At 36.0% G+C, this 17084-nt stretch overlaps 1 protein-coding gene across 1 annotated transcript in view; it reads right to left on the bottom strand.

Annotated features, from left to right (window-relative positions):
* The window catches only part of LOC150107866 (rho GTPase-activating protein 44-like), a 260140-nt gene that overhangs the window by 138223 nt on the left and 104833 nt on the right, over nucleotides 1-17084 (bottom strand). The window contains exon 2 of the mRNA XM_090415365.1: nucleotides 9403-9550. Within this exon, the coding sequence (XP_090271491.1) occupies nucleotides 9403-9550 (148 nt within the window). The remainder of the gene's footprint in view (nucleotides 1-9402; nucleotides 9551-17084) is intronic.

Below are 17084 nucleotides of genomic sequence, written 5' to 3'. Positions count from 1 at the left end.
ATGAAACAAGCAGTGATGACAGCACAGTGATAAAAAACATTGACCAGGCATGCAGTCAGGAATACATATCCATACTTGAAGTAGAAAAAGTCATCAAAGGCTTGAAATGTGGAAAGGCAGCAGGAGTAGATGATATTCGACCAGAAATGCTGAAGTATGGTGGTATAAGAGTCTTACAGTGGCTGCACTGCATAGTTCAGAAAGCCTGGACAGAGGGACGAATTCCCGATGATTGGAGTAGAGCTCTCATAGTACCCATATATAAAAAGGGAAATAAAACTGAATGTGAGAATTACAGAGGTATTTCCCTACTGAGTGTTCCTGGCAAGATCTATGCAAGTATACTTGAGAAACGGTTGAGAAGAATTGTGGAAGAAAAGCTTGGTGAAGAACAAGCTGGATTCAGGCCAAATAGAGGCTGTCAGGATCAGATCTTCACTTTACGGCAAATAGTCGAGAAAGCATGGGAATATAACAAAGATCTGTATTTAAGTTTTGTCGATTTGGAAAAGGCATATGACAAGGTGCCAAGAGAGAAGCTATTCAATACGCTGCAGTTATATGGTGTCAATGGGGCATTATATCAAGCAATACTTAGTCTTTATTTGAGTTGTGAGTCAGCAGTTAGAATTGAAGGAAGTACAGGAAGATGGTTTAATGTTAAATCTGGTGTGAGACAAGGATGTACATTATCCCCTCTGTTATTCATTATCTATATGGATCACATTATGAAGGAATGTGGTATTAAACCTGATATCAAAATTGGAGATGTTAATGTCAGCTCTGCAAGATTCTCTGACTAAATTGAATAACTGTTGTAATAGATATGGTATGAAGGTCAGCAATAAAAAGACAAAGACAATGAAAATAGGCAGAATCATTGAAAATGTCAACTGTGTTGTGAATGGAGAACCTGTGGAACAAGTAAAACATTTCAGCTACTTAGGCACAATTTTTACTGAAGATGGTAAACTAAATATAGAAATAGACAACAGAATCAGCAAAGCTGGTATCGTGGGAAGTCAATTGAATAAATTCATATGGAATAAGAAAGAAATTAGTCGGAACACTAAATTAGCTGTATACAAGACTGTGTTCAAACCAATTTTAACTTATGGATCTGAGAGCTGGGTCAGAAGTAAAACACTTGACCAAAGACTAGAGACCGCAGATATGAGAGTCCTGAGAAAGATTAGAGGCGTGAACAGATGGCATCAATGGCAATATCATATTAGAAATGAGGATATTAGGAAGGAACTTGACATTGTCGGCATCCAGGAATGCGTTAGCAGAGCTAATCTCAGATGGTATGGTCACTTAAATAGAATGGGAGAGGAAAGATTAGCAAAACAAGTGTTCTCTGCCAGGTTGGCAGGAAAACGACCCAGAGGAAGACCAAGATATAGGTGGATTGATACGGTACAAAGTGCCTTAGACGATAGAAATATAAGATCTGATAATGTTGGAGTCCTGACAAGTAACAGACTGATTTGGAGGAAAATTGTAGATAGGAAGTTAGTAATGATGTAATTTTTTCATGTAGTACTGTCATATCCTGTACACCCCTTGAGGGTACATGGCAGGAATATGATGATGATGATGACTACATTATTTGGGTGGGTCTGTGGGACCCCACCCAAATACTTGTGATACAGTTTCCCACCTCACCAGCACCAAGTCAATCTCTTCATTCATCCATTTCACACCTACCTTATTTAACCTTCTGATCCTTGGTCAGATAGTTGAATACATTTAGACATTGCTTCTACTAGATAGTTCTTGAATATCCCCCAAGTTGCACTGATCTCTTTTCCAGCTAACTCATTCCATGCTTCATCCGCAAGCTGTCTTCTGAGTTCTTATAATCACCAGCTTTGTAGTTTCACATATACCCTTTCTGCACAGAGGTCCTCACACTGCTGGCAACCACCCAGGTAATCACTTCATGGTCACTCTCACAAATTGGACACCTCATTTATAATAACATCCTCTGATGAGATGATCAAATTAAAGACCCTTAATCCTCGTGTGCCCTCTATTACATACTACCTGAGATAGTTGTCCCTCAAAAACTTGAGAAACTCATTTTCTTTATACTTTCAGTTGCTATCTCAACTTCCCAGTCTATCTATATTGCCATAATTAAAATCGTCCATAATGACCACCCTTTTCTTATTTGCTTGGCTAATTTGATTATACATTTCATAGTCACTAACCATCCACATTACCAGGTCTATAACAACATTAAACCAAGTATTTCATTCTATTCACCTCTATCTCACACCGAACTGCCTCAAAACCACTTGCCCCATTTACCTCTTGCAATTCTACTTTGTATGAACATAATGCTTTCTGTATCATAAATAGCACTCCCCTTCCCTTTTTACCTTTCTATCATCACGAGACACATCATACTCTTCCATCTCTATTCCTGTCAGGATGTCATCCTCATCCAACCACGTCTCACTTATTCCAACAATTTTTAGGTGAACAGACTCAATTAACGCAACAATTTCATTTACCTTGTTTCTTACCCTTCTAGCATATATATACCAACACATCTGCTCATTCCTGGATCTACAGCTAGTTCCACCGATACCACTCATTTGATGTGGTTTCTCCACACTCAACTCTCCTTATTCATCTTAGAACTCTCTTCAAATTCAACTGTTTTCGCTTGATCCCAGGTCATCCCCTTCCCATTCCTGTTTACACATGCATTCACATCCTCTTGGAGCATCCATCTTTCTCAAGCTGTGTTCCCCAGTTCACCCTGAACCTCCCTGTTTCCCTGTCCATCTTACTTACACTACCTTACTCTCCCGCATCGCTACTCACTTCATCAGATTCATTCTCTGTACTCACTTCTTCACCCTCCAGCAACAGTCTCTCCAAGTGACTGACACCAAAACCACTCAAATGTAGTCCATCACTCTTATACAGTTCACTTCAGTCTTCAATCTCATTCCACATTAACAAACTGCACTCCTTTCTCCTCACACATTTCTGCTAACATATCATTCATAATCCTTGTTCTCCACCTCATCTCACCACTGTTATACCTTAGGCAGCACGCTTACCATCTTTCCTATCACACTACAGTCATCCCTCAACTTACGTCGGGTTCAGTTCCATCCGGAAAGATGTAAGTTGGTTCGGACGTAAGTCGATACAGTAAATCAACAGAGTTATAGGGATTAGGGACTTAACAGTAATAAGTATACTGTAATTTTCATTTTTAAACCTAATCATAAAACTGTACTGTACATTACTGCCACTATAAAACAGGAGAATAATAACCCAAATCTTCCTTCACAATAACATCTTCATTGCCTTCCCTATATGAAGGACTAGGCTGCGGCTCTTTTAGTGTACCTTTGTTTTTTTTTGATGAAAATGTCCAATGTGCTTTGCTTATTCCTCTTCTTTTCATCATAAATTTCTTTATATCAAGAACATGCATCATGTACTTTCCTTTCTACTAATAAGTAGCGTTCATCATAGGGGTCCATGTCTTCAACCATTTTGAGAACATCACTAACTGCAGAGAACATTTCTGCAAGACCCTTCACTGTGAATTATTTAACTGCCTCTCCTTGTTTCTCTTTTTCCTCTTCCTTTTCTCATTCTTCCTCTTCTGCAACACGTTGTTCCTCCAGTTTGACCAATTCTTCATTGGTCAACTCTTCAGGGGCACTTTCTATGAGTTGAACTATGTCATCATCAATCACTTCGAGATTCAGATTGTTTGCTAGGCCCACTATTTCTTCACAAGTATTTCGTTATTTTCAAAACTTCCAAAATCGTGCACAAACGTTTTTAATGTCTTTTTCCATATGCCACTGATACCTTGAGAGATCACTTCGTTCCGAACTACAGCAACATTTTTAATAGCATGATAAATATTGAATGCTTTCCAGAATTGCATGAGAATTTGGTCATTTCCTTCAGTAGCAAAATTGGCTTGTGAAAAAGTTCTCCACAGATAATAAGCCTTAAACACTACTAGAACTCCTTGTTCCATCGGTTGGATCAATGAAGTAGTGTTTGGAGGGAGAAACATGACCTTGAACTTGGTGAAGATCACCGACATAAGATGGATGGCCTGGAGCATTATCTAGAATTAATAAAATTTTCAATTCTACATTTTCTTTCACACAACAGCTTTCCATTTCACTCGCATTACAGTTGATTAAGGCATCCATGAACAATTTTTGAGTCATCTACAGCTTCTTATATCTGCGCTAATTAGCTGGAACAGTATGCTTCCTAATGTTTTTGAAACTCGTGGATTCTCACTGTGCCATATCACAAATGTTTTCAGTTTATATCCAGCCACATTACCTCCTAACAGAATCATAACACGGTCTTTAAGAGCTATGAAACCAGGCATAGATTTTAGCTTTTGGTGGATTAATTGTCCGCTTCAGCATTTTTTTTCAAAACAAGGAGGTCTCATCCATATTAAATATTTGCTGTAGCAAATAATTTTCCTCCATAATAATTTGATCCAATTTCTTCACAAACACCTTGGCAGCCTTCTCATCAGAACTTGTAGATTCACCATACATTTTCACATTATGCAGTGCAAAACGCTGCTTGAATCTCATGAACCAACCGGAAGCATTGAATTCGTAGCTGTAATCGGGTCCTGCTTTCTCCTTCAACATGTTGAAAACGCTTAGTGCCTTAGTGGTTGTGGTTCTAGTGCTAAGGAGTATGCACTTTTGGTTCAGGTTCCTCTATCCATGATGCAAGTAGCTATTCCATATCATTGACAGGATTTTGTCGTTGCTTCGTCATTATCGTTTAACTTGCATTACAAGATCAATTTGCTCGCCTCTTTTTTCTGTGATTCTTGACTAGGTTTCTTGATTTTGTGAGTAGGGGACATGCTGCACAAAATAGCACGAAATATTTAGTGATAAACACACAAATAATCTATTTCTCAAACACAAAATCAACAGAGGAACTGTTGAAGAAACATGCCAATTGTCAACTGCCGAGGGAGGTTACCACTGCATTGCTGCTAAATAAAAACATTTTTACTTTACGCTCACTTGCATCTTGTTTGAAAATATAGTCGAAAATGTTATTTGTTCCTTAAATATAAAGAGCCAATAGGTTTCATTTCGGTATACCCTTTTCGCTATACCCTTTGGTATCTATTTGGTCTAGCTGTTCACTGATGAAGCCTCAAAAAAGGCTGAAACCGGTCTGGGTAGTGACCTCCCACCATAATGTAATAACAGCATACATTTCCTAGGAAATGTGTTTTTACATTATGGAAAATACCAAGAATAGCGATCAGAACTTTACCACCTTTGCTGCGAATTGCCCGAGATTGTACTACGTACTAGGACTACTTGCATTAGCTCACACTGGTAATCGCCGATACTTTTATAGTTTATTATACTATATTCGGCATGAAACTCTCTGATTCCAATCTTTGAGTTTCTTATTCGGTTTTAAAACAATGTGGGATTTAATATCCCCTTAATTTAAATAATGTTATTTGTTCCATTATGGGATCATGGATGTATCTTCGAACAGACGTAAGGCGAGGGATCAATCTGATTTGTTCTTTGTTCTCAGTCAATTGTACCTATTACAACTACGAACTCTTTTGCTCGCTTACTTCTCATATCCAATGCTTGAATCACTCTACTCATTCTACCTCCAGTAAAACATCCCATGTGCATCCTCTCTTCTGGCACACCTTTAATAATTAAATCACCATACAACGATACTCACAGGTCTTTCACTACCTCCTCCTTTATATCAACATTATTTGGTTTTTCATTTTCACTCTCCCATACATATCTCGAATTTTCTTAACTTCATTTCATATTTATTTCATCTCTTGTCTCATCCTAACTAACTCAACTTTCAAATCCTGTTTCATATTTTTGCTGTCATTTGTTCTTTTGAATTTTCAAACTTGTGAACCTTGCGTCACACTTTCACTCTCATTCATTCTTTTGAGTTTTAATACTTTCAAACCTTGCATCAATCATTCTTTCAAATTTTCTAGCTTTAACCTTGTGTCACAATGTCGCTTTCATTCATTCTCTCAATTTCATTGCATTCCACCACATTCCCATCACTTTCGTCTTTCTTACCATCACTTAAGTTTCTCAGGTCGATCGTTCTCTTTTTTTTTCAAAACGTTTTTAGTATTTTTTTACCGATCTTTCACATCATCCTTCTCTATCAGATGAGCACTCATCCTCCTTGCAGCATTCTCACTACTAACACTTTCAGTCATCAACATTAGCACTCATCAAGTCCTCATTCAGCTCACATTTTGCACACACCCTCCTCCATCCACCTTAAACATCCACAATTTATCTATGTAATCAAACGAGTACATATAGCACACCTCACATTTCACAAACGACTGACGTCAAAGTTAAATTCCTGCATGGACAAAGCCACCGCCATCTTTCTTTTGCCAGTTACTACCCTAAGCTCTAATATCAACAAATTTGTGATATTAGATATTAGTTATTAGACTATTAATTATTTCAAAAAACCTATCTGAAATTGAAGCCCTCTTTACACATATCATCTAATACCATGCCTGTGTTCACATTAAGGTTGTGCAATACCTTAAGCACATCCAATTCATCAAACTCTATGCTCCAATCAGTCAATGTTATATACATAACTCAACTAGTCCATTTGCTTCTCTTTTTACCTCCATAGCAAAAGTGCTTATTGGAAAAATGCAGAACCATTGTTACCACAATGGCACTGAAGTTTTCTTCCTAAATAAATTTGTAAGCAATCCTTAAAGAATTTAGCATATAATTTTATATGTATAAAATGATGTCTAACTTATACATATATGTACAGTTGGGTCTCTTTTTATGCAGTAGATACGTTCCACATAAAACCGCATATAAAAAATCGCACACAAAAGACCTAATTTACGTTGAAAAATTAGGGATATATCCCTAATTTTTCAACGTAAATTAGGTCTTTTAGAAAATTATGTTCCATAATTTTCTAAAAACGCATAAAACCAAAGCAATAATTAAAATAAACCTAAAATCGCATAAAAAGTTTATAAAAATTCAGGAAAATAAGAATGCCTAAGTTTGTTTTAAAGCTTTCTTCATTTAATTTTATTGAAAAGTAACTTTTTTTTTTTTTACATTTTTTTTATCAGAATTATTGTCGCTATTAGACAATATTCAGCAACGTTTGCGAACTGGTGCGAAATCACTTTCATCACATCAGATCTATGGTAAAGACAATGGTTCTTCACAAACAGAATTAGCGTCACCCTCATTCTGTGCTGATTTTTTTATTCTGACAATGTAATCAGTGATTAAGCTTTGCGATGATGATTTTACTAATTTTTTATACAGCTCGCGATATCCAGACATGAAGTTCTTCAGCTCACTTTGGAATTTAAAGGCTCATTCAGAATTTGTGTCATTAACAAGAAAATGATTTTCTAATTTATTGCACAGTTCAAGACCTCAAATTATAGTTGGTGAGAGGGGAAAGGTTTTACTTCTTCACTGTTGTTTTCTGGATCTTCAACGATATCTAAAGCTAATCGATATCCAATAATATCATCATCACTTAAGGCATTATCCACAAGCAAATTCGTCTATATCATTCTGGCTAAATGTATCAAAGCCATCTCCACCAATTTCATATGCCAAAGTAAGGATGTCAGCTGATAATGCAGATGTTTGAATGGCTGCACTGTTTGCAACACATCCAAGCCAAGCTGCTTTCCAGCAGGCATTTAAAGTTTGTGGTCTTATTTCAGCAATAGCAGATGCAACATGATTTAAACAGTCCGAAATAGAAAATTTTTTCCAAACGTCAGTTACTGTTAATGATTCATTTTCTAGTTTATCCAATATAAATTGAAACGTGTGCTTAACATAATATTTTTTAAAAGTAGCAATTATGCCTTGCTCTAATGGATGAATAATGCTTGTATTATTGGATTGGGAAGTACAACACTACCTGCACATTTGCATGTTATAAATGCGGATGACTTGGTGTATTGTCAACAATTAATAAAACTTTAAAATCGAGAGCTTTTTGCTTCATATATGTTTCCACTTCTGGTACAAAGCAATTATTGAACCATTCAGTAAATACAGCATGTTACCCAGGCCTTTGTATTAGCCATCCAATGTACTGGCAGCTGTTTTAGATCTTTGCCTTTTAGGGCATGTGGTCTTAGAGATCGATTTACAGGAGGGGGGGAGGGGGGGGGTTAAACATTCGATCACCTGATGTATTGCTACAAAGTAACGTTTCTCGATCTTGCTTTGCTTTAAAACCACTTGCTTTTTTCTCAGACTTTGCAATGGAATAGGCATTTTCTTCCAAAACAATCCTGTTTTGTCAGCGTTAAACACTTGATTCAGGACAATATCCACTTCTTGTAATCTTCACGTTATAAAGTGCATTCCTTTTTAAATATCCGGTTAGCCATCGTTTGCTAGGCAAAAATTCTTTATCAGCCTGGGAACGGAAGTAGATGGCTCCAATTGCTTCATCCGTTCATAAAACCGAAGAGCTTTTTGTTTAATTAAATAACGACTTATAGGAATTCTTCTTCGAGTTAATTCTTCTATCCAAATTGCAAGTGCTCGTTCTGTTTTTTCTAATAAAGCATCTCTTGAATACGATGATAATTTGGTACTTAGTTTTGTGCCAGAAATCAAAGATTTTCTTATTGCGACTTCATTCTTTTTAATTGCTCTTATAGTAGATTCGCTTAAAGTAAAATGTTTACCAATTGCCGTAGATCCCTCTCCTTTTGCTAAGAGATCTAAAATTGCAATTTTTATTTCGAAAGAAATTGCTTTTCTTTGACACTTTTTTTTCTCCACTGGGCCAAATTAAATCTTTCAAATAAAAATTAGCAAAATTTAGACTTACGATAATGAAAAGACAAACACTTACTCAAATACAAAATTAAACTTCACGGACACTCACTAACTTACACATTACTCACGTTACGCCAGAATGTGCTGCAGCATGCTGTTCATTATGTACAATGGTACATAAGTTTTGAAGTTATGCACAGCATAACTTCAAAACCGCATAAAAAAGATATGCATGAAAAGAGACGCGAGTGTATATAATTTTAGTAAGCTAGCTAAGCAATAACTTGGGATAGTCGAAAGGAAACTGGACAACTTCATCTCACTTATTATCATATACTTTCCTCAAAGTATATTTTGTAATAAGAATATAAACCTACTACTGCATTGCATAAGGCATATATGAATACATACAAATTCCTGCGAAATATAAATAAATAAATAAAGACTATCAAACACTGAATTCTAACCATTTAAATTTTAATAAGTAGCTGCTTTTAAATGAAATTCTAATTTAAATACTAAATAATTTACAAACCAGCTTTTTTTCTGTGGAATTTTCTGCACCCAAATCTAATAAACAGCCTTGAATTTTTTTTGTTGAACTCTGGCATGTTTGCTTGATAATATCCACACGTTTCTCAGCAGTAATCAAGTCCTCAGTCAATACTTCTGTCTTTTCAGCCCTAAGAAAAACAATATATTGATATCGTGCACTCTTTTGTTTTATAATAAGTCAAATTAATAAAAATATTGCTTTGTAATTTTCGAATCACTTGGTCAAACCATCTATTTATATATGAATGAATGAAAACAGCCTGTAACTTCCCCACTGCTGGATGAAAGCCACTCCCATTGAGGGAGAGGTTGGGCATGCTTCACCCATGGCAACCCACTCCATCTTGGCAGAATGTATGCACGCACGCACACATGCACATACACACACACACCAATACCAGCTGGCCTAGTTGGCTGAGTGGTTAGCGTATTTGCTCTCCAGCCTAAAGGTGGTGAGTTTGAATCCTGCCAAGGGCATGGATGCTTGCGATTGTCCTACTAACCATTCACTATATGTACTGCTATAACCTGTGTCCTGGTGCAGTATGACCTTTGACATCTTTGCACCATAAAAATTAAAAATAACTAACTAAATAACTAACAGCAATATCTCAAATAGTGTGGTTAATGCATGCCAAAAATATTCAGTACTAACTGAAACCATACTGAGCACAGCATTAATATAACAGGTTTCAGTGTAATGTATTACAGAAAATTACTGTACTGGTACAAAAATCAACTGAGAGAATCTTAAGAGAAATTAGTTAATGCTATTAACAATGTATGACACTTGATAATTTTAGTTGCTTGTTTTATTGTTAACCCTTTATGTTTCTGAGGTTTTTACCTCCCTTACATTCCCTTTTCTCACTCATAATTGAGTGTAAAGAAGTGAAACATTACACATTAAAAAGATTGTAAAGCAGCCACATCTTTGTTTCTCTAATACTGTACTGTGGCTAGATATCTGAATGCAATAAATATGAATAAGAATGTTTAAGAACTTTCTGGAACATTAGAATATGCAGAACATTTGAGAATGCATTTATTATTATTTATTCATTGACTGTTTGATTTTCATTTATTTATTTATGATTTTTGCTCAGAAACAAGTTCTATCATATATTTTGTAAAACATAATCAATATAATTATCTTCTGACAAAATTACAATCAATGTACTGTAATGCATTTTATACTAATTAAAAAGCCACATTGATGCCAATAATTTTTGGCCAAGTTCAGCTGACCAATGCTAAAAACTCCTCTCCCTTATTTCTGATACTTCGGGCATTTGTGTATATGCATTTCAACATCCTTAGGCCCATAGTTACTGTTACATAATGTCCTTACAATACTCTTACATTACCTGCCCATTCAGGTAATGTAAGAGATATGAAACCTGGGAAACTGCATCCAGCTCTTAATTCTGCAGATACAGGTCCTTAGGTCCATCAAATTCACTCCACACATCTATAAACTGAAGAGTATTCCTCCTACACAATCTTCTCATTGGCAACCATGGCCCTTCTCAATGATGTCCTATCGTACCAAGGCAGCACACTCACAATCTTTATATTCTTATTGTCTTATAGAGTAGGGGTTCTCAACCTGTGAAACGTGTACCCCATAGGGGTATGTGGTAAAATTTTTGTGGGTACACCATGAGAGCTCAAAAGTCACTAGATCTAGTAACAAAGTTCACTAAGTTGGCAACACTGATACTGATTAATTTCTGAGAACTGAGTGACGAAGCATACTGCTGTAGTTCATGTGTATGTACAATTGTCAATCCTCTCTCCCTACCTGAAGAGGTGATTGCCCAGTCAAAACATCCATTCTAAGTGAGTGAATATACCTTCTTACTGCTCTATGTATTTGTTGCGATTTATTTCACTTGCTGTGCTTAAAGTTATTTTAGTCTTCAGTTTACTGTGAAGTTAAATGAACATTTTATTACATTTACAGCTATTTTGCCTGCTTCTGTTTAGGAGTGCCCCTGTTTAAATGCCATTGGCTTTTTACTCATGGATTCTTAGGGCATTGTAGATGTATATTTACCAATAAATATATGTAGCATAAAGGAAGAGAAATTTACACATACCTTTTTCTGGGTGTTGTGGCTTTTTTTCTTTCTGCGATGTGCAAACTACTGTGTGTGTGTGGGGGGGGGGGGGTAGGCAATGTGGGAGAATTAAAATAGAAATGGGAAAAAATTTGGAAATGAAAAAAAAAAAAAAAAAAAAAGAAATGGAAATGAAAAAAAAATCAGTTGCTGTTTTCAACCCCTTTCAGTAGTTTGCATATTGCAGAAAAAAGAAAAGTCACAACACCCAGAAGAAGGTATGTGTAAATTTCTCTTCCTTTATGCTACATATATTTATTGGTAAATATACATCTAATGCCCTAAGAATCCATGAGTAAAAAGCCAATGACATTTAAACAGGGGCAATCCTAAACAGAAGCAAGCAAAATAGCCATAAATATAATAGTTTGTTAAGAGGAGTAACATGGGAGTTTTCCCAGAAATAACATCCATAATTTAAATGAACATGTTTCTAAAGTGTTTATCGATATATGTAATTTATAAATACAAAATTTAATGTGTGTGTGTGTATATATATGTTTAATAGTATTACCATTGTTATAGTATAACCATAGTTTTATTTATCTATACAAGGGGTATGCCAGTTACATAGATATTTCCGGGGGGGGGGGGAACGTGAAGCATAAAAGATTGAGAATCACTGTTATAGAGTAATGGGCACTTCTATGCCCTCTCCTGATCTTCTAAATGTGTGTGGATATTGAGGATGTCTAACAACTGCTTTTCATCTGAGTTGTACCAAAATGAATTATTTTGTAAGTGACAGTATAATGATATGGAATTACTTCTTATCATATGGATCAAGTCCACTCACAATCTTATCATATGGATCAGGTCCACTCATGGGCTCATGATTGGTAGTTCCTGCATTGGTGTTTTGGACAGTTGTGAATATTCTACATAGTGACAATTTTATCAACATTATACCCCTCACAGTCAAAAGACTCATTCAAGACAGAAGACAGGGTCAAGATCCACACTCACAAAAAAAAAAAAAAAAGATTATCAAAATGTGCTTTAACCTCCCTACTGGCGAGGTGGATGAAATAGTGAGACCAAATTGCACTTCTTATCCATGTTATTCAATAAGTGTCCAGCTAAATCTGGATACAGAATCATATCTGGATTTAGCTGGACATCTATAGACGTCATGGCCAGTTAGGGGGTTAAACCCATTCACAGTTTCTGCATTCATCACACTCAGTCAATACATTTACTTACCAGCCACTGTTCATCCATGCAAAGAACACCTGCTCCTGATTCCATTTCTTATATCCTCTTTATATGGCTTTCATGGCTGGCCTCTTGTACCCCCCCCCCATCTCCCTCTACAAAAAATTCTCCTTGACAAACATCTCTACCAACTTAGTGATATCTGCTCTCTTACTATTCACATGGTTCTGCAAATTGCATTCCCTCATTCTACCTTCATATTCCACAATCCAGAGATCCAAAACCAACTTAATGAATCCGTGTGTTGAGGCTTAAGTGCTGTGAGGACATCATTTTGGAGGCTTAATGGAATGTATATAGCACTCGGAAAGGATTAAAACAGATTTTAATACTTCCTATATTTCATATCAGTCACTGAGACATCTTCAAGGATTACAAAAAAAACGAATGTAACATACACTCAAATACCACACAATACTAAGCTAACCACGTAAGTGACTCTATCTAAGTGGTGCGCCCTCTATGGGGATTGTAGGTGGCCTAGAACAGTGCTTCCCAAACTTCTAGATGTCAGGGCCCCCTTTGCAAAAATTAAAATATTTCATGCCCCCCCCCCGAAAAAAATTCGTAACAGAGAGATATATTATTATTATATTTATTGCATTTATATTCAATACAAAACATACACAGCGAATATTGCAAAAATCAAATGCATATATTACATTTTTTGTCTTTTACTGTTTGGTTCTGAAGACGATGCAGGCTGTTCTAATAAAACATAAAATACTGTGGTTTTTTTTGTTTTTTTTTTTAATCTGTTTCTGCTTCTGATTGTTCGCGGGAATTTTTTTTTTATGTTTTATCATCCACTTATCCATTTCAGGGTTAAATTTTTTAATGTAAAATAGATCAAATAATATCACCGCTTATCGATACTGGCACACCATAGACTGATAACATGAAATTAGTGAATATTACCTGAATAAAGGAATCCCCGGACCAGGAACATTTTTCTCTTTTGTGACTTTTCTCCCTTTAAGTTAATTAAGCCTAACGCGAAACAGACAGCAAAGGCAGATTATTAACACGTGCATATGATTGGTGCGGTATTAACAAAAGATCGCGCAACCGAAAGATAAAAGCATAGCTGACAATCGAGTTGAAATGCTAACTCTCATCAACCGAATTCCATATGTGAAACTGCCATAACATTCATTATATATATGTATTACTTAGTTTTAACACTTTTACGAATTTTAACACGTTCGGTTGAATTTTATTGCTGCCTTGGGAAATCGAACTCACACACATCTAATTAATAACAATAGGTTTTAGTTAGATACTGTGTTTACCCATGCAATATGGTTTTGTGTCAGTCTATACAGCATAGTTTCTGTACGAGGAGACATGTAATTCATTAATTAGTGTGTTTTTATCCCAGTTGTCTCTAACTGCACTATTTGTTGAGAAATATATTACACAGACTCCTCATGCCTTATTCACTGGCATAACAAAAGTGCTTGTTTTTATTGCCTCTGCAGTATGGTGGTTGTTAGGGAGGGCTGTTGTTTACCACTGCAAGCGAGTTACTATCTCCCCACATGAACTTGTTTAAGCTTTTTTTAATGTGTGAAGTATATGCGAAACTTTTATTGGTAACAGAAAACTAGCTCGGATGACAGTGATAATATAAAACGAGTTTTGATATGCATATAAAGTCAATATCAACAGTCCCTGATTATGAACGCGTGATGACAGGAAGATTTGTAGCTTCCCTGGAGAGCATTCGAAGTAAATACAATTAACCACTGCTTTGAAATGAAACATATGAATAAGCAATATTTACTAATATTCATTAAGCGCCGAAATATGCAGGAAGCAATGTTTGTGAACCAACACCAATGTGTGAATTTTTCCATTAAAATATAAAAAATAACAAAAAAATAAATAATAAAAGTTAAATACGTTTCTTTTAAAGTAAAAAAAAAAAAATCTACTTAGTCTTAAAACATTTAAAATTCGTTTTCATTATTTCATGGCCCCCCTTAACAAAACCTATGGCCCCCAAGGGGGCCGCGGCCCACAGTTTGGGAAGCGCTGGCCTAGAATGTAAGGTGGGATCTCTGATGATTAATGTTTCCAAAATTTTGGGAAGTTTAATGCAACCATATTTATTGTTTAGATTATATTTGGTCATTCAACATATAATTAAAATGAAATATATATTGATCTTTAACTGGCCATGTTTATAAACATTTAATACCAACAAGTTTCGCCAACAGGGCTGTCTGGCTTCTTCAGGGCTTATAATGGTAAGAGAAAAACTCAAAGTGGCTAGTACAGAGAAAATGGAGTAACACTATCATATAAATTAAACATTAAAACAGAACGCGTAACATTACATGCATGGAGCATGTTGTGTTAGTCACTGTTATGAGAGCATGTTCTGTGGTTTTGAGCGAAATTAAATTCTGGCAGACTGAGTAATCTTATTAAGATTTTCCATATGTCAGCTATTATCATTCCCTGGTTTCTGTTAAGATTTTCTCCAGAACAGAGGACTACAATGGCTTCTTTGAAATTTCTACAACGAAATCTTCTAGGTAAGACATGGACTGCTTGCCCAATCATTGGTATGGTTAGTAGTTGCGAAATGATGGGCTAGACCTGAGTTGTCTGTTCTGTTGTTATTAACATATCCTATATGTTCTTTTTTTTTTTTCGGATTTCGAAGCTTCTCGACGTCTGTCCTATATAGTTTAGGCCACAAGCGCATGGGATGTTGTACACTCCAGCTTGTTTGAAAAAGGGATGAATGTCTTTTGACAATCTTAAAATGTGATGGACAGTCTTGACCAGTTTGAACGCAACTCTGATTTTGACAGGTTTAAAAAGTTTTCTGATCTTCTTGGACACTGTACCTGCACAAGGAATAACTATGGATGAACTGTACTGAGTGATGGAGGTTGTTGTTGGGAGTTTCTATGAAGAATCTTGTTGATTAGATTCTTTGAATAGCCATTTTTTATTAATGTCTTTGATATATGAGCAATTTCATCATAGATTTCTTTTTCTTCTGAGATGATGTTCGTAGCTCTATTTTTGAGCATATGTATTATGCTGAGCTTCTGGGAAATATGGTGAGTTGATTTGAAATGAAGTTATCATTCAGTATGTGTTGGTTTGCAGCAGACTCTTAGTTTGATATGTCTATCTGCTAGTTTCTTGATTAGGGTATCCAAAAATGGTAGGTGATTATCTTTTTCCAGTTCCAAAGTGAATTGCATTTTTTGATGAAAAGAATTAATTTTGGTTAAAAAGTCCAAAAGAGCTTTTTTGTATCCTTCAAAATTATGAAGACATCGCCTACATACCTCCACCACACTAAAGGTTTTGGGTCTAATTTTGAGAGTATGTCTGTTTCTAGCTTTTCCGTGAACAGATCTGCACAGGGCAGCGAAAGGGGACTGCCCATAGTTAAGACATTTAGTTGTTCATATATTGGTTCATTTCATTTAAAATAATTAGATTAAAGGCAGTGACGAAAAAGGTGAGCTGTATCTTCAGGAAAGAGATTGTATAGGATACTGATAACTTCTTCTATTGGGATGTTTGTAAATAAAGATACCAAGTCCAAGCTAGCGAGAATGTCTGTCTTTATTGAGATGTTTTTCAATTTTTCAATAAAGTGCTTTGAATTCTTAATGTAAGTGTCCGATTTTCTGATATGTCCTTTTAGTCTCTCTTTTTTGAATATACTGTGGTGGAGCATGGTGGTTTTTTATTCCAAGAGATCCTATGGGTTGAATCCAAAACATGGTCTGCCAGGCCAGACTGACTATAGTCGTGGTTGCAGATATATGACTTGTGTTCTTCTAAGCAGATGGTTGATGATCTACCTTTATGTCCAAAGTAAGCCAACTTACAGGAACAGGGTACTTTATAAACTTCAGGCATTGAGAGAGAGGAGAGAGCTCATCTTTGGTAGAATGGATAAGGGTAGCAAGTTTGGGATGGGCTTAAATGATGTGTGGAGGTTGTATTTTTTTAAAGTCTTGGCTATTTTTTCTGATGTGCCACGGATGTAGGGTATGGTGATAGCATTTCTGAACTCCTTCTGAAGAGAAGGCTGGAGATTGGGGAAGGAACTGATTATTCTTTTTAATACTAGAATTGCTGTAGCCATTGGAGAGGAAGGTGTTGTGTATGTGGTTGAGTTCAGTTGAAAGGGCGATTCCACTGGAACAAAGATTGTGGGCTTTCTTGGTTAGAGTTTTAATAATGCCATTGTTGAGTGGGGTGGTGGTAGGAGAGTTTATGAATGTATCTGCCTGTGTGAGTAGGTTTTCTATATACAGTAAAGGAAAGTGTACTATTAGGAAGA

Source organism: Typopeltis vanoorti, chromosome 3, assembly GCF_054136105.1.
Source record: "Typopeltis vanoorti isolate ZY-2024b chromosome 3, IOZ_Tvanoo_1.0, whole genome shotgun sequence".
Lineage (NCBI taxonomy): Eukaryota > Metazoa > Arthropoda > Arachnida > Uropygi > Thelyphonidae > Typopeltis > Typopeltis vanoorti.
This window is presented reverse-complemented; position numbering and strand designations above follow the sequence as displayed.